The 22,322-nt window shown below is 39.2% G+C and overlaps 1 protein-coding gene and 1 long non-coding RNA gene across 6 annotated transcripts in view; one reads left to right on the top strand and one right to left on the bottom strand.

The window, feature by feature from the left end:
- The window catches only part of AGPS (alkylglycerone phosphate synthase), a 133,845-nt gene extending 124,099 nt beyond the window's left edge, over positions 1-9,746 (bottom strand). For 4 of the 5 annotated variants that reach the window (XR_011569336.1, XR_011569335.1, XM_070798940.1 and 1 more), the window contains exon 1: positions 9,456-9,746. Coding sequence is in view for 3 of the 5 variants with exons in the window: in XM_070798940.1 (XP_070655041.1) it covers positions 9,456-9,715 (260 nt within the window). In the remaining 2 variants the exon portion in view is untranslated. The remainder of the gene's footprint in view (positions 1-9,455) is intronic. The other variant, XM_070798934.1, reaches the window with a different exon arrangement.
- Positions 9,747-9,796: 50 nt separating this feature from the next.
- LOC139185821 (uncharacterized) lies at positions 9,797-19,049 on the top strand. Its single transcript, XR_011569366.1, has 3 exons — positions 9,797-9,934; positions 10,488-10,860; positions 14,564-19,049. It is a non-coding gene; the product is annotated as an uncharacterized lncRNA (long non-coding RNA).
- The last annotated feature ends 3,273 nt before the right edge of the window (positions 19,050-22,322 follow it).

Genomic DNA, 22,322 nt, shown 5'->3' on the forward strand with positions numbered 1-22,322 from the left:
AAAGCTAAACAAAAACCAATCTTTTACATATTTACAAAATTTAACAGCATCTGGCCTGTAAGAATAACTGACTTGTAACAAATTTAAAATGTGTAACTGAGTCACAGACTTAGACTTATAGTTTTAGGTGGAAATCTTTTAAGTTCATAATTACGTTTATTTGAACACTGCAAATATTTAAGGTCACTGTGTTTACAAATTCAATTTAATATGTTCATAAGAATGATTTAGTACCTAGGATTATTTTGTTTATTACCACGGACAATTGATGTACTTAAGAAAATTGAATATATTAATACTATTTTAATTACTTTAGCCTATTTTTATATAGTAACAGCAATAAAATCACTAGTTGACTTGTACTTCATATTGTAAATAAATAAATAACCACTCAAACCTAAAGTAGCAGGCACTTAAATGTCCATCAGTTCAGTTCAGTCCAGTCGCTCAGTCGTGTCCAACTCTTTGCGACCCCGTGAATCATAGCATGCCAGGCCTCCCTGTCCATCACCAACTCCCGGAGTTTAATCAGACTCATGTCCATCAAGTCAGTGATGCCACCCAGCCATCTCATCCTCTGTCGTCCCCTTCTCCTCCTGCCCCAAATCCCTCCCAGCATCACAGTCTTTTCCAAAGAGTCAACTCTTTGCATGAGGTGGCCAAAGTATTGGAGTTTCAGCTTTAGTATCACTCCTTCCAAAGAACACCCGGGACTGATCTCCTTTAGAATGGACTGTTTGGATCTCTTTGCAGTCCAAGGGACTCTCAGAGTCTTCTCCAACACCACAGTTCAAAAGCATCAATTCTTCAGCGCTCAGCTTTCTTCACAGTCCAACTCTCACATCCATACATGACCACTGGAAAAACCATAGCCTTGACTAGAGGGACCTTTGTTGCCAAATAATGTCTCTGCTTTTGAATGTGCTATCTAGGTTGGTCATAACTTTCCTTCCAAGGAGTAAGCGTCTTTTAATTTCATGGCTGCGGTCACCATCTGCAGTGATTTTGGAGCCCCAAAAGATAAAGTCTGACACTGTTTCCACTGTTTCCCCATCTGTTGAAGTGATGGGATCAGATGGCATGATCTTCGTTTTTTGAATGTTGAGCTTTAAGCCAACTTTTTCACTGTCCACTTTCACTTTCATCAAGAGGCCTTTTAGTTTCTCCTCACTTTCTGCCATAAGGATGGTGTCATCTGCATATCTGAGGTTATTGATATTTCTCCCAGCAATCTTGATTCCAGCTTGTGCTTCTTCCAGTCCAGCGTTTCTCATGATGTACTCTGCATAGAAGTTAAATAAGCCGGGTGACAATATACATCCTTGACATACTCCTTTTCCTATTTGGAACCAGTCTGTTGTTCCATGTCCAGTTCTAACTGTTGCTTCCTGACCTACATACAGGTTTCTCAAGAGGCAGGTCAGGTGGTCTGGTATTCTCATCTCTTTCAGGATTTTCCACAGTTTATTGTGATCCACACAGTCCAAGGCTTTGGCATAGTCAATAAAGCAGAAATAGATGTTTTTTTTCTGGAACTCTCTGGCTTTTTCCATGATCCAGCGGATGTTGGCAATTTGATCTCTGGTTCCTCTGCCTTTTCTAAAACCAGCTTGAACATTTGGAAGTTCACAGTTCATGTATTGCTGAAGCCTGGCTTGGAGAATTTTGAGCATTACTTTACTAGTGTGTGAGATGAGTGCAATTGTGCGGTAATTTGAGCATTCTTTGGCATTGCCTTTCTTTGGGATTGGAATGAAAACTGACCTTTTCCAGTCCTGTAGCCACTGCTGAGTTTTCCAAATGTGCTGGCATATTGAGTGCAGCACTTTCACAGCATCATCTTTCAGGACTTGAAATAGCTCAACTGGAATTCTATCACCTCCACTAGCTTTGTTCGTAGTGATGCTTTCTAAGGCCCACTTGACTTCACATTCCAGGATGTCTGGCTCCAGGTGAGTGATCACATCATTGTGGTTATCTTGGTCGTGAAGATCTTTTTTGTACAGTTCTTCTGTGTATTCTTGCCACCTCTTCTTAGTATCTTCTACTTCTGTTAGGTCCATACCATTTCTATCCTTTATCGAGCCCATCTTTGCATGAAATGTTCCCTTGGTATCTCTAATTTTCTTGAAGAGATCTCTAGTCTTTCCCATTCTGTTGTTTTCCTCTATTTCTTTGCATTGATCGCTGAGGAAGGCTTTCTTATCTATCCTTGCTATTCTTTGGAACTCTGCATTCAGATGCTTATATCTTTCCTTTTCTCCTTTGCTTTTCAGTTCTCTTCTTTTCACAGCTATTTGTAAGGCCTCCCCAGACAGCCATTTTGCTTTTTTGCATTTCTTTTCCATGGGGATGGTCTTGATCCCTGTCTCCTGTACAATGTCACGAACCTCATTCCATAGTTCATCAGGCACTCTATCTATCAGATCTAGGCCCTTAAATCTATTTCTCACTTCCACTGTATAATCATAAGGGATTTGATTTAGGTCATACCTGAATGGTCTAGTGGTTTTCCCTACTTCCTTCAATTTAAGTCTGAATTTGGCAATAAGGAGCTCATGATCTGAGCCACAGTCAGCTCCAGAGCAAATAACCTATGGCATGTATCCACTCAGTGAAATACTATTCAGTAATGAAGATGAACAAAATACAACCAGAAGCATCAACATGTGTGAATATATTAAACATAATACTGAAAGGAAAAAGCCAAACACAAAGGAGTACATATGTGATTCCATTATATTATTAATACTTCATTAATATTAAGTCCAAAACAAGCAAATCCAAGCCACTGTGTTAAAAGTCAAGGTAGCGGTTATCCTGGAGGGGAGGCAGCACTGGAAATGAACATGAAGAGGGCTTCTGGGGTACTGGTAATATTGTTTCTTAATCTAAATACTAGTAAGATAGATGTGTTCACTTTGTAAAAAGTAAGCTATAAACTAAGATTCTTGCATTTACTTTTAGAATAAATCTGTAATAATTCAATAAAGTTTAACAAAAGTAATAAGTATATATACAAATATTTATAACTATCCAGATAAGTTTATACCACCCCAAAATTATCTCAGAACCATCAGTGCTATGTGCACTATATTGGAGACACACCAACATATCAAAGAAAGAAAAGGGGAAGGAAGACCACATTCTGGGAACAGCAATAATTCCGGTATGCAGCTAGAATACACAGTAGGTATCAGGAAATGAAAGATAGCCTGGAAAGGCTGATTTAGACAGATCCTGCTGGCGGACCCAAACTGCCCTACCAAGGACACTATGACATATTCAAGAGGCAGTGGGGATAACACAAGCAAATGATGCAGGTGGAAGACTTTTATTTACCAAAAAGTTTTCAGCCCTTTCCCTCAATTTCTCCAAAAACATTCCAGGAGAATCTCCATTCTCCAGCCTCCAGCTTCCAGTGTGGAGGAACTTCAGAAAGGTAACAATCCTGTCCTCTCCCTAGCCCTCATATAATCACTCTTTCTCATGGGAAGAATGACTTCCGCGATTAGTTGCTTCTGAGAGGAGGCACGAAGAACCTGGGGTCAGCCCTTTTCCTGCCTCTCCAATATATCCACTATGGAGAGGTTATATTCGAGTCTTTCAGTGCCCTGTACGAGGCTTACCAGTGGTCCAGCGTGACCTGTGACTGAGCACAACTAATGCAGGGCAAATATTAGGCAGCCCTGACCTAAGCCATATACTCCAACCAGCTTTATTGGTAATAAAGCTGACATTTTTACTCCATCTGTCTATATTCTGAATCTTACTTCTCAATTCATTCTGAACTCAGATGTGGGACAGAGGTATAACTAAATATTACTGCAAAGCTCAACAAATAAAGAGAGTAAACTCTACTCAGAATCGTTTGATTTGGTTTGGATTTGAAACTAACATACCAATCTGATAAAGATTAGTTTATTATTAATATCTTATTTCAAGAGTAAGAAAATAAAACCAAAAGGAGTTCTTAGCACTTGCTTTTAAAGCATTCCATGAAGTATCTCATCTGACTACAACAGAACTTCATTTTTCTGCAGCCTAAAAGAAGATCACTTAATTTACTACTAGATATGTTTATTAAGTGACTGGAAGTGATAGCTCTATAGTAGAAACTTCCTGACATAAGAGGAAGTCTACTTACAGAAGATGGGGTCTATCTCAAAATAATACTTCCAATCTAAGAGAAGTATCATACCAAATAACCATGGAGGTTAAGTATTCAGGGTTTCTTATTCACTTATAGTGGAGAAGGAAATGGCAACCCACTCCAGTATCCTTGCCTGGAGAATCCCATGGACAGAAGAGGCTGGAGGGCTACAGTCCATGGGGTCGCAAAGAATCAGACACGAATGAGTGACTAACACACATACACACACAGTCACTTATAATCCAAAGATAGTTAATTTATGCCCAGGCAGTAAATCCCCCATTACTTCTCTTCTCCTTTCTCCTCCGATCTAGGGTCACCCACAGTCCTCCTTTCCCTTTTATCCCCGACACCATCTTCTTTCACAGGTCAAACAACAAAATTCACTTGCAAAAGGAAACAGGTTGGTCTATGTTTTTAAACATTTTCTTAAATTATGAATTTCATTTTGACAGGATCAAAATGAAATCTATATTTTATAATATATAAAAATATATAAAACATATTTTATAATATAAGTACAATATAAACTAATGCTGTCTTAATTATGACACTGTATACGATCATGATCTATTCAATCACAAAAGATTTGAAATTTAGATGACAAAATAACCTGATGATTACCAAGTAGGTAGCTTCCCCCTAGAGAACACTGTCAAGTGCAGTAATACTGCATAGGTGAGAAATGCAGCCTGTGGGGTAAGACAGATCAGAGTTGAATTGCTGTCTCTTTTATTTTGTAGTTGTGTGACTTTAGACAAGTCAACTACCCTAAGTCTCTCCTTCTTCATTTGTAACATACATATAGTATCACCTCCTTTTCAGAGCTATTGTGAAAATTAAATGAGATAACGTACAGGCCTCAGCAGGATACCTTAAGCAAATTAAAGCAAATTAAAAGTTCTATTACTACTATTACTAGAATTCCTAGTTAGGAACTCAAAGTAGGCTAAGTATTTCATTCAGCATAATTACTAAAATAAGCTCTAAGCTTGTCAAATGACAGTAAATTGTAAGTCAGGTCACTTGTGCAAATAACCTTGTTGCAGAAATTCATCAGCTCTTACAGGCTTCAAGATGCCCTTCTGGGAAATATTTACAAGAAGTTAACTCAAATTTTTCCTTCTGGAAAATATCTACCAAGGTTCTTGTAGATGTTAAATAATACACTATTTTTTAAAGAATGGTGTATATAAATGACACTATGAGCAAGTAAATTACATAATTAACAGCTTTCTTAATCAGATATTCTTTTGATCTGAACTATAAGAGTTTACAACTGCTATAAAAATTACCACAGAACAGTTTTGACTAATGCAAACCGCAAGAGGTTGTAGTCAAAATTACAACTGGGGAAGTGGTTACTGGTAATGGAGGGACACATGTGAACAAGGGTTCTTTTCCTCCTTTTTCGTAACACTATAATAACTAAAAAAAATTGAAAAAAATTCAAAACCAAGGCATAAAAATGTCACATATTTGGCTGACATTTACTATGATTTTTAGGAATCTAAAACTGCATTCAGAACCAAGAGCAGAAAGAAATTGTTCATGGAGTAATAAGGCACTTACAGGAAAACAGAAGTCCAAAAGTAAACCATCATCCTCAAAACTCTACTCCACAACTTCAAATAAAGAAAATATATGTTCTTGGATAGAAGTAATTAAAATCTACTCATAAGAGATCATGTGACAAGTGTAACAGGTTTTAAATATCAACTAATGCACCAACTTTCAAAATGCAAACCCATCCGCTTCTCTGTTCTCATTGCCATCATCTTGAATTAATCCTTCAGTATTTCTCCCGTATTCTGCTTTAACAGTCTCCCTGAATGGATCTTCCCATATCCATCCTCATCCTTCTCCAATCCATTCTTAACCTTGCAGCTGCAGTGATTGCTCTCCAACCCAAATCCAATCTGATCACATCCCTTCTCAGCTTAATTCCTTTAAGGGCTCTCCATCACCACGCCTCCTACGCTGCATTGTTTTTCATTATATGTCACACGATGATCTGACATACTGTATTACTTGTCTGTTACACTATCTCCATTCCAAACAGAATGTAAGTCTACAAGGGTAGAGTTTTTGTTCACTGTTATATGCTGCATAGTAAGCACTCAAACATTCACACATACATGAGTGAAAGAACGAAAGGACTGATGACCTACAGGCCAAGGGCCTCCATGACCTGCTCACGCCCTCCTCTTTTAACTTACTCCCACCTCTACCAATACTGAATTGTCTAATTACCTAAATACAAGGTGCACTTTCCCGCCCTCCTGCTTTGCCATATGCCATGACTTCTGTCTGGAATACCAACACTCCTCACCACCAAATCAACCTGCCACACTGCCATCCATATTTTAAAACCGTCTTCAGAAAGCTTCTTCTGAGGCCCTAGACAGAATATATCACTCTTTCTTTCCTCTGTGCTACATCTGTATCTACACTGGCTCTACTCAAAATGTGCTGGAATGTACACCTCCCTTGCTAGATTGAATTTTTTGAGGCCAAGGACTATTATCTCTTTACTTCCAGTACCTAAGACAACATCTATCATAAAGCAACTACTCTATAAATGTTAAGTAAATTGATATATACATGACTACCCTGTAAGAGGAATGAAAGCATGAAGTTTCAAGAAGTTACTCCTGCAATTCCAAGATGATAACCAGCCATGAAATAAAAGAATTTCAACCAATGACATCATCCTAGGTAATAAAAGAAAGGGAGTTATACAAATAACATACATGACCAAATCCTTCCAAAATAACAATATACAGTCACATTCACACTTCACTAGAAATACACACTGGCTCCTTCCTTCTCCATCACTTGCTTCCCTTTTGGCTCTGCTCTGGTGCTGGTAGACTGAGATCCAGCTAAGCAGTAGAAAGTAGAAAGGACACCTGGGTCCCATGAAAAACACATTGAGCAGATCACTCTTGTGAAGGTGCTTTTGATACTTCATGTGATATAAGTTTTGTGTTCCCTCATCCTATTATTCAAACTTTAACATAGTTGTACAGGATTAGATTTTACCACATCTAATCCTGAAGGAAACACCAGGGTCGTTAATGGCATAGATTACATGCAGCTGGGCCTTCAGTCCATGGAGCAGCTACAGAAGGCCTCCCAGACCAGTCACCCTAAGCTGCGGGAAGCCTCATCTGTTACCCCATTGTGCCTTCCAAACATTACTATTTTTCTCTGAATGCCATAAATAAAGGCCCCAAGTCCAACTTTAAGGAACACTTGTCCTCTCTACTTAGTTCAAGAGTATGAACCTGCATATAAATGTACAATCACACACATGCACACAAAAGAATGGACATAAATGTACATTAAACCATTAGAAAACTTTAAAGTTTTAAATCCAATCACAGCTAATATAACTTCAAATGAAGCCAGAGGCCAGAATGTGAATGTGACCCTTGATTCCTTCCTCCCCTACCATTCAGTAATCAAGTTATGGAAAATCTGCCTCCTAATACTTTTTCAAATAGATTGCCCACTCCCAGCATTTTGCCCGAGTTCAGAATCACAGCATTTCTCATTGGGATGTTAGTCTTCTAAATAAATGGTTTATTCTTTTAAATCTCTTGGGCTCAATCAAAACTGCATCTCCCATTTGTTGAAGGGTTATGAAATCAGCACTGTACTAAGCACTTGATCACTTTACATTATTCAATTCTCACAGCAACAATGCAAAGCAGGACTTACTGTCCTCATTTTCACAGATGAGGGGTCTAAAGCTCTGAGAGAGGCTAAGTAACTTGCCCAAGGTCATGCAGCTGGAATTGTGGAGTGGAAATTCAAACTCAAATCTATGTTCCCCAAAACCATATGCTCAACTGCTTAAACCTTCAACTCAATCCCCAGTGTGACCTTTCTAAAGGTAAATGTAATCATATTTTACTGTACATAAAATCTTGTAAACAAGACCAGCCTATCCGCTCCTCATCCCAAGCTATTCTCACCTCTTCCTGCAACACTTAACTCTTAGCAGGTCAACCTCTCACTGCTTTACCTATGAACACAGCTTTTTCACTAAGAATGCTTTTCTCCCAGGCTACTCCCAGAACAACCTTCGAGATTTACTCAGGCAATCCCTACCCTGGAAAGCCTTCGCCCTAATAAATAAATACCCAAAACTGGGTTAAGTGACTGTTTGTTATGGTTATCAGCTAACTTTCTTATCATACTGTATTATAACTTTATCTTCTTAGGTTATCAGTTCCTTACCAGTAAATACTGCATTTTTAAATCTCTACATTCTTAGTACAGTGAGTACGTAGTAGGACTCACGAATATTGAATTAATGAATGAATTCATCAGAAACAGTACAGTTTAAGAATTTGGCCCTAAAGTCAACTTGGCCAGATTTCGAAAACTAACCTGCCACAGTGAACCTGCCAAGCCTAGAGCAGGCTTCTAAATCTTGTTTACTTCTTCATCTATAAAATGAAAGCTAACTGCACCTACCTCACAGTTTGGAGAGGAGTAAAAGAAATTAGATTTAGCACAATCTCTGACATTGAAAGTACACATTAAACATTAACAACTTTTTTTTCACTTTCAAAGTTTATCCGTGCTGACAAAGCCACATCTCAAATAACAGCTTTTCCTAGTGGCTTGCATCAGAGCTTATCAGATCTCTAAAAAGTCTTCAGATATCTTACAAACAACCTCACCCACAAACAAGGATCTTTCAGCTTTTGGTTACACCAGAGCTCAGTAGCTACCACCACACCCTAAGTCACTAGCAGTGTCTTCTACTTATTGCTTCTTCCCATCCCTCGATTTCCTCCTCTCTCAAACAATGCATGTCCCTAAGCAGAAATCCACCCTAGAAACCAGCAGCTGCACCTTCTTCCAGGAACCGCCACCTCACACCCAAGCTAGAGCGAATTTGAAGAGATCCATCATTTGGTACAAACTTAATTTCCTTGGAGGATCATAATTAAACCCCTTCTATATATTCGAAGACGCTGGCTTCCTAAATATTAATTCAAGACAGACAATGAATTTCTGGCATTATGAATCCATGAAAAAAGGTCCCCTGAAAGCCTTCCCCAATATGAGTTCTTCAGGTTTATTACTCTCAAACAGTGACCAAAACCCATTTCATCCTGCTTGTCATCTACGCTCTCTTCAAAGAGATGGTCCGCACTTTCAGGGACCGGAATGCCTTCCCCCTTCCCGTGTCACCTCCTTTCCCACCTCGCCCGTGCCCTCCCGCAGCACAAGCCCGGCCTGGTCCCTCACCAGCGTCTGGCTCAACAGAGACGTCACTCACCGCTTCTTGGGGATGGTGCCCGACTCTTGCGCGGCGGGAGTGGCAGTGGGCGCCGCCGTGCCGGTCGCCGCGGTTCTCCGCGCTTTGCAATCGTTGGTACTCAGAGCTTCCTGCGGCCGGCCCAGCAGATGGCCTGAAAGAACTCGCAGCCTCCGCCCGGCGCGGTCCCGCTCCGGATCCCGGTCTCGGTCCCGGTCCGTTGTGGACCGGGAGCCCGCGCCCGCGGCCGTCCCGCCCGCCGCAGCCGCCGCCTCCGCCATGGCTTCCGCCTTGTGCCACCGCCCGGGGCCGCTGGGCGCGGGTGAAAGGTCACTCAGAGCGGCGCCCGGCGCGACCATTCGCTGCGGCGCATCCCGGCATCCACCGCGGCGACTGGGCGGCGGGTGCCATGCGCCTGGAGCTACTTATCCTCAGCTCCCGCCCACCGCGGCCGCCCGCCTCCACAGTCACACCCCAGACCGCTGACACCTGTCAAGCAGGTGAGTTCGAGCAGTCCCGGGATTGGCCCGGCCTGAGTCAGGCAAGATTTCGAGCCAAACCGCAAACGCTCCCCGAGGTGACCTAGTACGCTGGGTGGTCTTCTCCGGAGTAGCTCTCAGGACCAGACTCCTCGGACCATCTGGGGACCTGACGAGCTAACCAATGCCATCATTTCCTGGGCCCACCTCTTCTCTCCCTCGCTGCGGCGGTCACTAAAAGTAACTCAGAACTGATTGGTTGCCTATAACCATCAAAGCAAATTCCTATCATTTTCTCGTCACCTACTTCGAGCCTGGCACTGTGCTCAGTGCTAGATCTCAAGTAAGTAAGCTTTGAAAAAACTGAAATGAGAAAACAGACTCGGAGACTCTTAAGTTGCCCAAAGGCATGCATCTAGTAATCACTAATGCTGAGTTGCAACCTAGGTTCTCTTTTTGTGGTTACTGGGTGTTGCGCCCTTCTTTGCATTTTCCTAGTAGTGCCAAAGATTTCTGTTGCTAGAGATAAAATTGTTATTGTTTGGTCGCTAACTCCTGTCCAACTCTTTTGCAGCTCCATGGACTGTAGCCCTCAAGGCTCCGCTGTCCATGGGATTTCCCAGGCAAAAATACTTAGTGAATTGCCATTTCCTTCTCCAGAGGATCTTCCTGACCCAAGGATCAACCTGCGTCTCCAGGCGGATTCTTTACCACTAAGCCACCTGGGAAACCCAAAGATAAAATTACCCAACAACTGTTCTGAAGACGTCTCGGTCATCTACATTTTGACTTCATTTCTGGAGAGCGGCACTTAGAGAAATGGGAGGTGCGTCAGTAGGACTGTGCTCCACAATCGTTTTCAGCCAGTTAATCAGATAGACTTTTATCAGCCACCTTGCAGACCTCAACCATCAGAAGTTCCTTTTCGCATAAGATGCGATTTAAAAGTAAGTCTTGGGAATGGTAAGAGAAGGCGTTGCCATAAGCTTTCCGAGTCCATTGAGTTCACCTCCTTTTTGAGTAGCCACCTGCTTGCTAACACGGTCTTCTGCAAAAGAGTTAAGATATTCCAGAAGTTATTTGAGCAATACAAAAGAACCATTTAATAATTTGGAGAAAATTCAGGTAAACAGTGAAGAGGACTTGATTTGTATTCTTGACCACCAAATCTGAAAGAGAGAGTTCAGCAGTAAGCATCCAGTCTAGCTACAGAATCACGGAGCCCCACTCCTGTTTAGCTGCTGCTTCTAACCACTGTCTCTTTGAGATAGACTAGGAGTGGGAAAAGGGAGCAGCAGGAGTAAATTGCTGTGAATGCTCTAAGGAAAAAGACTGCTTAAATTTGAGAATTCAGCAACTCTAGTCTTTGAGCTTTTCACACCCTTCTAGATGTTTCTAGAACAGTACTGAAACACCAAGCAGCATGTTTGCTTGCAATCACGTAGAAGTCTTGGTGAAGTCGCTCAGTCATGTCCGACTCTTTGCGACCCCATAGACAGTAGCTCGCCAGGCTCCTCCGTCCATGGGATTTTCCAGGCAAGAGTACTGGAGTGGGTTGCCATTTCCTTCTCCAAAAGTCTTTGATTTCTTGCCAGAATGCTGTATAAGCAACAACTGCCTCAGAATCTTTTTGGAATAGGACAGGTCTATTAATTTTTGCTTGAGTCCCAGAGAGCTCAATCTAATACCAATTGTCATACCGTAAATGTATTAACTGACTCCCACAGTCTTTTCCATGTTGAAGTTGAACATGCTTCTTGCCAACTCTCAGGAGACAAAATTCATAAATTTTGCCAGTATCAACAATAATAAAAACCTTACCTCCTGGGTGATGGAAAATTTGATATAAACCAAAATTATATTTTTGGTGTAAACTATTATAGCATTAGAAAAACTGATTATATATATTTCAGATATGTGCACAGTAATCAAACCCATGTAGGCAGTAACAACACTTGGTGAGAGCCTATTACATAACTAATTCATGTGCTGTGAGATGCAAAAGCGTTTAAGCCTATGCTTCATCTACATGGTAAAATTAGCTAGTTAGGAGTTGGGATATATGTGGGGAAGAAACTGTGATACTATTAAGTGAAATAAGTGTGATATAGGTTACGTTAGGAAATCCTTTCCCCTAACCCCTCTCCTTACAAGAGCAAAGCCCAAGCAGAGTGCCTTGTTACTTATTTCATCCTTCCTAAGAGAAACATATTTCACACGAGGCATGGTCCACTGAGTTTGAGCGAACTGAGAGATAGTGAAGGACAGGGAAGCATGACGTGTTGCAGTCCATGCGGTCACAAAGAGTCAGAGACGACTGAGTGACTGAACAGCAATGCTCCACTGAGATGCCCTCCAAAGGCAAAACCTCAGTGATAATCACATTCAGCAGGGCCATCTCCCCAAACTTATTCCTTTTGAGTCCTGGAACACGTGGCCCTTAATAACCTAGATCCCCATGGAGAGTGCTTTATTTGCGTTTACAACATCTCTTCTAATATGAAGCACGAAAAAGTGAAATTAACTCCTGAAACATGCACCACATTTTTTTATTGCACTGACTTTCATTGCTTATCTTCAGAGTTGATTAGTGATCCTTGGAAGGAATTCTTGAATTTTAGACATTTTTATTAGGAAATGAGAAAAAGTAAACCAAAGTATAATTTATCATAGATCAAAAACCCATGTAACTTCCATCTAGATTGAAAAATAGAGGGTTGCCAGCACCCCAGAAGTCCCTCTTATGCCCTCTCCCAATCAGTTCACACTCTCTACCTGTCAAAGTAACCACTGTCCTGAGTTTTATGATACACATTTCCTTGGTTTTTTGTGTTTATCAATAAAGCATTCATATGTTTCCTGTTTTTTTTTTCATTTATATGAATAGTATGATACAGTATGTTCTTTTGTGTCTGCTTTCATTCACTCAACATTATGAGATTCATTCATATTGTTGCATGTAGTTGCAGTACGTTCATTTTCCTTGCTGTATGGTATTCCATTGAATGTGTATACCAGGGTTTTTTCTACAATTAATGGAGTTGTTTCCAGTTTGTTTTTTGTTGTGGATATGGTTGCTATAAATATTTTTGAATATGTCTCTGCTGCTGCTGCTAAGTCGCTTCAGTAGTGTCCGACTCTGTGCAACCCCATAGATGGCAGCCCACCAGGCTCCCCCGTCCCTGGGATTCCCCAGGCAAGAACACTGGAGTGGGTTGCCATTTCCTTCTCCAATGCATGAAAGTGAAGTCGTGCAGTCATGTCTGACTCTTAGCGACCCCATGAACTGTAGCCCACCAGGCTCCTCCATCCATGGGATTTTCCAGGCAAGAGTACTAGAGTGGGGTGCCATTGCCTTCTCTGGAATATGTCTCTAGGTGGACATATAGATGAATTTCTGTAACATATACTCATCTAAGAGTGGAATTTCTAGGTCATCAAATATGCATACGTTTAATAGATAATGAAATACCAGACTTTTCCAAAGGGATTGTACAAAATCTGTTCCAGCTTCATAGGATACTTCCCATATTTATTTATTTAAAACTAAATAGACTGACAATAACATGTCAGAACTCTCATATGGGAACTCTCCTAAGCTGCTGGAATAGATTTTATACAATTCCTTTGGCTTCCCTGGTGGCACAGTGGTGAAGAATCTGCCTGCAATGCAGAAGACCCAGGTTTGATCCTGGGCTGGCAATATCCCCTCGTGAAGGGAATGGTACTCCAGTATTCTTGCCTGGAAAATCCCATGGACAGAGGAGTCTGGCAGGGCTGCAGTCCATGGTGTCACAAAGAGTAGGACACGAATGAGCAACAAACCCTTTAACTTTTCATAATACTTTTGGAAAAGCCTGGCATTTCCTTATCTATTAAATATATGCATACTTGAGGACTTAGAAATTCCACTCTTAGTTGAGTACGTTACAGAAATTCATCTACATGTCCACCTAGAGACATTTTATAGCAATCTTACCCAAAACAGTCCCAAACTGGAAACAACTCTACTAATTGTAGAATAAACTCTGGTATACAATTATATACTGTTGGGCTTCCCCGGTGACTCAGTGGTAAAGAATCTACCTGCAGCATGGAAGATGCAAGTTCAGTCCCTGGGTTGGGAAGATCCCCTGGAGAAGGAAATGGCAACCCACTCCAGTATTTTTGCCTGGGAAATCCCATGGACAGAGAAGCCTGGTGGGCTACAATCCATGGCGTCATAAGAGTCAGACATGACTTAGTGACTAAAGAACAACAATAAAGATAGATCTCCTGTATTACTTTCTAGAAGCCTTAGAGTTTTTCCATTCACATTTATAATTACAGGGTACCTGGAATTGATTTTTACTTATGGTGTGGAGATCAGGTTTCTTTTTTTTTCCCAGTATGAGTATTCAGTTGTTTCAGCACTACTTGTTGAAAATACCTTGTTCTACATTACCACCTTTGTCATAAATCAACTGTTGATGTAACATTAGTCTGTTTCTAGGCTCTCTATTATATTCCATTGGTCTGTTTATCTACCTTAGGCCAGTATCACACTGGCGTAGCTCCTCTTTATTTTTTTCCATCTTCTACATAGAATTATATAATTTGTGAATAGTAACAGTTGATTTTTCCTTTCCATCCTTCTTTTTCTTGTTTTAGTCGACTGGCTAGAACCTCCAGGACAATGTTGAAGAGAAGTTGTGGTAGTGGCACCTTTATCTTGTTCCTGACTTCAAAGGGAAATCTTTCAGCACTTCATCAGTGTTTCAACAGGGTTGCTGAGTTTTTGTTTCATTTTGTTTTTTAACAAATCTTTGAGCAGATTAAGGAATTCCCCTTCTAATTCTAACTCTCTTGCTGAGAGTTTTTATCATGATTGGAAATGAGTTTTATCAGATTTTTTTCTGTACCTGTTGAGATGATCATAGGATTTTTCTCTTTTATTCTGTTTGTATGGTAAATTACGTGGATTGGTTTTCTACTCTTCAGCCAACCTTGCAATGCTGGCATGAACCCAACCTGATCATGATATACTGGCCTTTTTATATATCATTGAATATACAGTAGTATTAAATTTTTGTTTAATATTTTGTGTTATGTTTACAAGTAAGGTTGGTCTGTTATTTTCCTTCTTTTAATAGAAACATGTCAGATTTTGCTGGTCTCATGAAACAAGCTAGTGAGTACTTCTTTGTTTTCTAGGTTCAAGAAGACTTTGTGTAAGACTGATCATTATTTCTTCCTTAAATGTTTGCTACAATTCACCAAAGAAACAATATGAACCTAGAGTTTTCTTTATGAGAAGGTCTTTTTATTAAAAGATTAAATAGTTTAATGCTACTCAGATTTTCTGTATCTGCTTGTTTCGGTTTTTAACAGTTTTTTTTAGCACATTGTCTGCTTCATTTACATTTTCAAATTTAATGACAAAGTTTTACATAGTATCTTCTATTATCACTTAATGTCTATAGAATCTTTGGTAATGTCCTACTTTTTTATTCCCAATACTGGTTATTTTGCTATCTCTCTTTTTTTAAATCAATTTACCAGGCATTTAGCAATTTTATTACTTTTTTAAAAGACCAACTTTTGACTTTGTTGATCCAATTATATGTATGCTTTTTTAAATTAATTTCTACTAATATTATTTCCTATCTTCCAGTTTTTTCCTAATTTTTTTAAATGAATGCTTAGCTCATTGGTTTCTCAGCCTTCTGTTGTGTTTCTTTTCTGATATTTACATTTAGGGCTATAAATTTCTCTATAAGCAATTAACTCAAGTTTTGATAACATTATTTTCATGATTTTTCAGTTCCAAATAGTTTCCACTTGTATTTGAAAAGAATGATTTGTATTCTTTCTTGTTTAGGAGTATAGTGTTCCTCAGATACAAATTTGATCTAATGATTGTATTGTTCAAGTATTGTTTTATATTCAAGTATTATATTCAAGTATTCAAGTTCAAGTATTGTTTTATATATTGTATTGTTTTATATCCCAACTGATATTTTGTTTACTTACTTTATCAGTTATTGAAGGATGTTAAGATCTCCCACTATCATTATGGGTTTATCTCTTTTTCCTTCTACTGCTAATCTTTGCTTTCAGTACTTTGAACCTCTATATTAAATATCAAAATTATGATATTTTCTTGATGAATTGAACTTTTTGTAATTATCAAATATCCCTCTTGCTTTCTAATAATGATTTTTGTTGTAAAGTTTAACTATGGCAGCTTGTATGTGAGTGTGGAGAGTAAGGGGGTGGCTTTATCCTATGACTTACAATCTTTTTGTATTTATATGTTTTAGATGTGTCTCTTATAAATAGTATTTAGTTGTTTTCTTTAGGAAGTATTAGCACAAAATCTTGGATCATTTAACCTATTTAAATTTAATTCGTTTACTGATATATATGGTGTAATGGCTAACAGCATTACCCTCATTCCCAGACAGACATAGGTTTGAATATTGGCTCCACCATTGATCAGAAAGATGTGTTGTCTCAAGCTTGTCACATTAATATCTTTGGGCTCAGCTCCTTGTCTATAAAGTTGGGATAGTAATAACAACTTCCCAGGGGTATTAAAGGATTAATGAGCAAGAATATAGAAAATTCCAACTGCTATTATGGAAGTGAGAGTGAGGTTGGTATAAGGATGACAACCCTCCTACATAAGATAATGCACACTAGAGGGAAAAGAAATGAGGTTGAATGAGAAATGTGAAACCGAATCTGAGGAGCATTGAAAACTTAGCAGAAGAGTAAACATTGATCTGCTGGAAGTTTTTTTAAGTTCTTGAGCAGAGAATTAGCATGACAATCCAGGAAAGACCAGTACTCTGAAATTCATTCTCAAATGGAAGTCGCCTATCAGGTATACCTGCGAAGCTGTCCGTAGTTATAAAAAGAAGCTCTACCAGCAAATGATGAAGACATAAAAAACTCCTACAAAAAAGTCTGTAGGAGTTAGCAATGTTTTTGAATGACAGGAAAGCATTTAACCGTGCTTAGCTATCTGCTGCAGTAAAGGGCACTGAGTTAGCTCGAGAATGAAGATGTTTAACAGGAAAGTGGCTACAGGCTATGTTCTGTCGCAATACCATTTTAATATTTTATATGTCACAATCACCCTATATAGGGAAAGGAGGAGGAATTACATTAATGTGCCAAATTATTCGATTAGAGTTGAAAGTACTTTATGTTCTGTAGCTGCTCTGCTACTAACTTACTATGCAATCTAAAACTGTTTCTTGATTTCTTCCTGTTTTAGTTAAGAATAATTTCTGACCTGCCTACCTGTCAGATTTATTGCAAAATGATAAATATGCAAGGACTTTGGAAACCAAAGTCAAAAATTACTTTAAAATAATTATTTTCTTTAGAACAGATTAAAATCAATTTTGCTATTTATCAGTTAGTACTTTAAGCCAGTAAACATTTAAAGTTTTGCTTTTAGGTAAACTTGAGCTCTTTGGACTCTAAGACTTCTTTATAAATCTTAAAAATCGAGACCCCCCCTCACCCCCCACAAAGAGCTTTTGTTTATGTTTATATCTACCTACATACTACCTATACCATATAATAAATTAAAACTTTAAAATATTTAAAATACTTCTTTATCAATTTATTTTAAAATAATGATGATCAATAATACATATTTATATAAATAAAATATTTTACTAAAAATAACTGTATTTGGGGAGGACATGAGAAAAATGGCTTTCCTTTACATTTTTTCAAACTGATGTTTTGCTTAATAGAATACAGTTTAATTCTCATATCTGCTTCTGAATTCAATCAGTTGAAATACCACATGCCATGTAACTACCAAAAATCTCCAAATTACACATATGAGAGAATCAGAGTGAAAAAGATAAATAATGCCTTACTCTGTTTTGAAAATAGTTTTGACCTTGATCACTCCCTGAAAGGGTTTGGAAGACCCAACAAAGATTCCCAGATCACATTTAAGAACAGCTACTCTAAAATATTTCTATCAGTTCAGTTCAGTCACTCAGTCATGTCCGACTCTTTGCAACCCCATGAATCGCAGCACGCCAGGCCTCCCTGTCCATCACCATCTCCCAGAGTTCACTCAGACTCACGTCCATCAAGTCGGTGATGCCATCCAGCCATCTCATCCTCTGTCGTCCCTTTCTCCTCCTGCCCCCAATCCGTCCCAGCATCAGAGTCTTTTCCGGTGAGTCAACTCTTTGCATGAGGTGGCCAAAGTACTGGAGTTTCAGCTTTAGCATCATTCCTTCCAAAGAACACCCAGGACTGATCTCCTTTAGGATGGACTGGTTGGATCTCCTTGCAGTCCAAGGGACTCTCAAGAGTCTTCTCCAACACCACAGTTCAAAAGCATCAATTCTTCGGTGCTCAGCTTTCTTCACAGTCCAACTCTTGCATCCATACATGACCACTGGAAAAACCATAGCCTTGATTAAATGGACCTTTGTTGGCAAAGTAATGTCTCTGCTTTTGAATATGCTATCTAGGTTGGTCATTACTTTTCTTTCAAGGAGTAAGCGTCTTTTAATTTCATGGCTGCAGTCACCATCTGCAGTGATTTTGGAGCCCAAAAGATAAAGTCTGACACTGTTTCCACTGTTTCCCCATCTGTTTCCCATGAAGTGATGGGACTATAGATACATACTAAAACATTTGCTGGGTAAGCTCTAAACAATGCTAAAAGTAGTTAACACTCTTGCCACAAAGTAGTATGAAATGCCCATTATTCCTAAACCAAAGGTGTTAAAAATATTTAAAGAATAATTTCACATTTTGATACATTCTATATGAAATACGTATTTTTAAATTTCATAGGATCACATTTGAAAGTGATTCCTGCACTTTAAAATCAGATTTCCAAATCCAATTCACATATGAATAGAAACTTAATTCTTATAAATGGGGTATCTAAATTTAGTGTGACCTTTGTGTTGTAACATGATAGCTTAAGCTATCTTATAAAATCAGGCTCACTCCTATGTTAGTCTTACAATATTATTTATATTGGTGCATGTAAATTAGTGGTAAAGAGTTTAAAGGATGTTCCCAAGGTCAGTTTTTAATGCTGTAGAGATGATAGCTTGGCAAAATTCTTTATTCACAAATCCTAGCATTTGAACTTTTTGTATCTCCAGGTTTCTTAGCCCTCCTCATCAGTGCTTTCATGTGTGTGGCCAACAATGATGGAGCACCCAGGAACAAGTGATATTCTCAAAGGCAAGTCTTTTCTGTGCTAATTCATTCCCATCAGAATTGTTTTGTTTTGTTTTCCCGTAGATCAAAAGTATTCTTTGGCGGGTAGGGAAAGGAGTGTCTTTGAATTCACTGAGACTCTTCCAGAGCACCAGAGAGAGCCAGGTTTGAGGATATTGTAGCATAAATCTCCAGGGTCCTAGACTCAGCTCTGGCAAATCTGCTTTAGGACAGCAGACATTTTTAGGAATTCCTATTCCATATTCAGGAGAACTTACTGAGGAAGTAATTTGCTGCTTAACCCTCCCAGGTGGCATAATCTCTACTCACCATTTCCCATTATTTTTTTTGAAAGAATTGACTTCTGAAAGGGGACACTACTGATTTGGGTTATAGGATTATAGTATGAGAAGCTACTGTGAGTGTATTTGGAGTACACACACCTCTAATGGTCACTCCATCGTTATGCTTTTACAGAGAATCACATTTTCTCCTTCATCCGACTGAACCATGGCACTGCCTGGCACTACCCCAACAATCACATATTGAAGCCTGAGGAAGTATATAAGCTACTTTGAACTAGGTGATTTGTGATTGTTTTGTTCATACCATGCATGATATGATCTTAATTCCCAGACACGGGATTAAACCCATAATCCCCTGAAGTGTAGGTGCAGAATCTCACCCACTGAACCACCAGGAAAGTCCCTGAATTGGGTTTTTTAAATGATCTATTAACCACCAATGAGCTTCCTGGGTGGAGCAGTAGTAAAGAATCCACCTGTCAAGCAGCAGAGGCGGGTTTGATCTCTGGGTTGGGAAGATCCCCTGGAGAAGGAAATGGCAACCCACTCCAGTATTCTTGCCTGGGAAATTACATGGACAGAGGAGCCTATTAATAGGATCACAAAGTTCATAGGATCGCAAAGAGGCAGACACAACTTAGTGACTAAACAACGACATTAACTGCCAAGGCAGTGTTTCTACTGCAGCCCTATAGCTACCATTTAAAGTAGCAATATCTGATTTTGCAATCTACTTTTTAAATGTTGACATATTAAATGACTTTTTCATGCAAGATATATGGTAGCTTTTTCATGTTCTTCTTACCCTTTTTCCTTATTTTTAACACCCCTCCTTCTTACTTTTTCTTTCTTTTAAACTCTTTCTCTTCTGTTTTTTCTACATGGGTCAGTATAATGCAGGACTAGAGAAAGGTGAAGAAATAAAGTATTCAGGGTCATGAAATGAGCAATAAAATTGATCCATGAGCCAAGAGATAAAGTCACGGGAAGACAGCCAAGGCTAATGCCAGGAGGTCCCCATAGAGGAAGACAAAGCAGGAAACACATCCCAAAGTAGAGGCCTGTACGGAACAACTGATAGCCAGACGGCAAGGCAGGAATGTGAAGATGGTCTAAATGGAAGCCAACTAATTCTGTTAAAGGAGTCCTTTTCTAAAATATGCTCTTTAAAGACATTGTCTGACCCTCTTTAAAGACAGTCTTCAAAATGGATCCTTGATCCAGCTTACTTTAAACTTGTGTGCAAAATAGTTGTGTGTTTAAAGTGTTAGACAATTTTTCATTTCTGTTTCGAAGGCATTCAAGTACCGGTACTAACAGCACATTCATTTCTTTTAAAAAAATACCAAAGCTACTGGATCCAAAGTAATATTCTGATTTGCTTGTATGTGGTAGGAGGAGGACAGAGTTGAAATTCACATAACTGGAATTTTAATCATAGTTCTAACACTATTTTTGTGGTGAGCCATAATCAGTTTTTAAACCCATCCATTTAATCACAATTCAGGTTAGAAGCAGACATTGTCTATATAGAGTAGGGTCATAGGATGATTCCCCAGAGAGCAGGCAGGAGGCTCGTAGAGGGTGAACATCAAGAAGCCTCCCCAGGGAAGCAATGCACCAGCTGGAAAAACAAGACACTAGATGCAGTAATAATCATGAAGAGATCTAGGCCCCACTGCACCCAGGGGTTCTGCAAAAGGGAGGGGAAGATATTTGAGTGAATGGGCCACTTCTCATGCTAGTTCTGAGTGTTCCTTATAAAGCACTAGGGGTCAGGAAAATCATCCTTCATTGACTATGCACTGGCCTACCTTTTGTGCCTTAACTACAAGTACATTTGAATTCAGGGTAAGTACCATCCCAAGTTCTAACTATAGTTTTCTAAAACTCCATCACTGAAGGAGTTTGTTTATTATAACTAAACTACAGATCTTCCAGCTTCCCAGCAGATCTTAAAATGTCAGAGAAAAAGTTGCATAAATGCAGAATTCAGCATATGAGTATGTGAAATCCCCACCAAAATGTGTAAAAATTAAGTTTTTTAATACCTTATACCTTTGAATAAATAATACAGTGCAGGATGATGACCAGTTATGCAACTTGCCTACAATAAAAACATATTTCTGCTAAATAACATTTTCTTTAGAACCAATCCGTGAGAACGACAGGTAAACTTCTGCTTCCCAGATTTGAAATAAGATTATTAAAACTACCTTGTCTTATGGGAGAAGACATACCAATGGGAGAGGACAGTGTCTTCAATTTGCATCCAAATAACCCAATGCAGATGATAAGCAAAGGAGACATTAAGGTGTTTGGAGAATAGGTCAGACAAAATTGGTCATGTTAAAGCTGGGTGATGGCACATATATACTCCCTACTTCTGTATATGTTTCAAATTTTCCATAATTAAAACTTTATATTTAAAATTTTTTAATTTATCTTTTAAATTACTATTTCAAATATAGTCCATGCTGATTGCAAAAAATCTAGACAGGATAGTAGTGTGAAGGAAAAGGGGGAAAATATTTTAGCATGCATAACCTCTCCCAGTATTCAAATATCAAATAAGATGGGAATTGTTGTTCAGTTGGTCAGTCAGGTCTGACTTTTTTGCCACCCCATGGACTGCAGCACGCCAGGCTTTCCTGTCCTTCACCATCTCCTGGAGCTTGCTCAAACTCATGTCCATTGAGTCAATGATGCCATCCAACCATCTCATCCTCTGTCATTCCCTTCTCCTGCCGTCAGTCTTTCCCAGCATCAGGGTCTTTTCTAATGAGTCAGCCCTTCACATCAGGTGGCCAAAGTATTGGAGCTTTAGCTTCAGCATCAGTCCTTCTGATGAATATTCAGGATTGATTTCCTTTAGAATTGACTGGTTTGATCTTGCAGTCCAA

Source organism: Bos indicus, chromosome 2 (genome assembly GCF_029378745.1).
Source record: "Bos indicus isolate NIAB-ARS_2022 breed Sahiwal x Tharparkar chromosome 2, NIAB-ARS_B.indTharparkar_mat_pri_1.0, whole genome shotgun sequence".
NCBI classification, from domain to species: Eukaryota; Metazoa; Chordata; class Mammalia; order Artiodactyla; family Bovidae; genus Bos; species Bos indicus.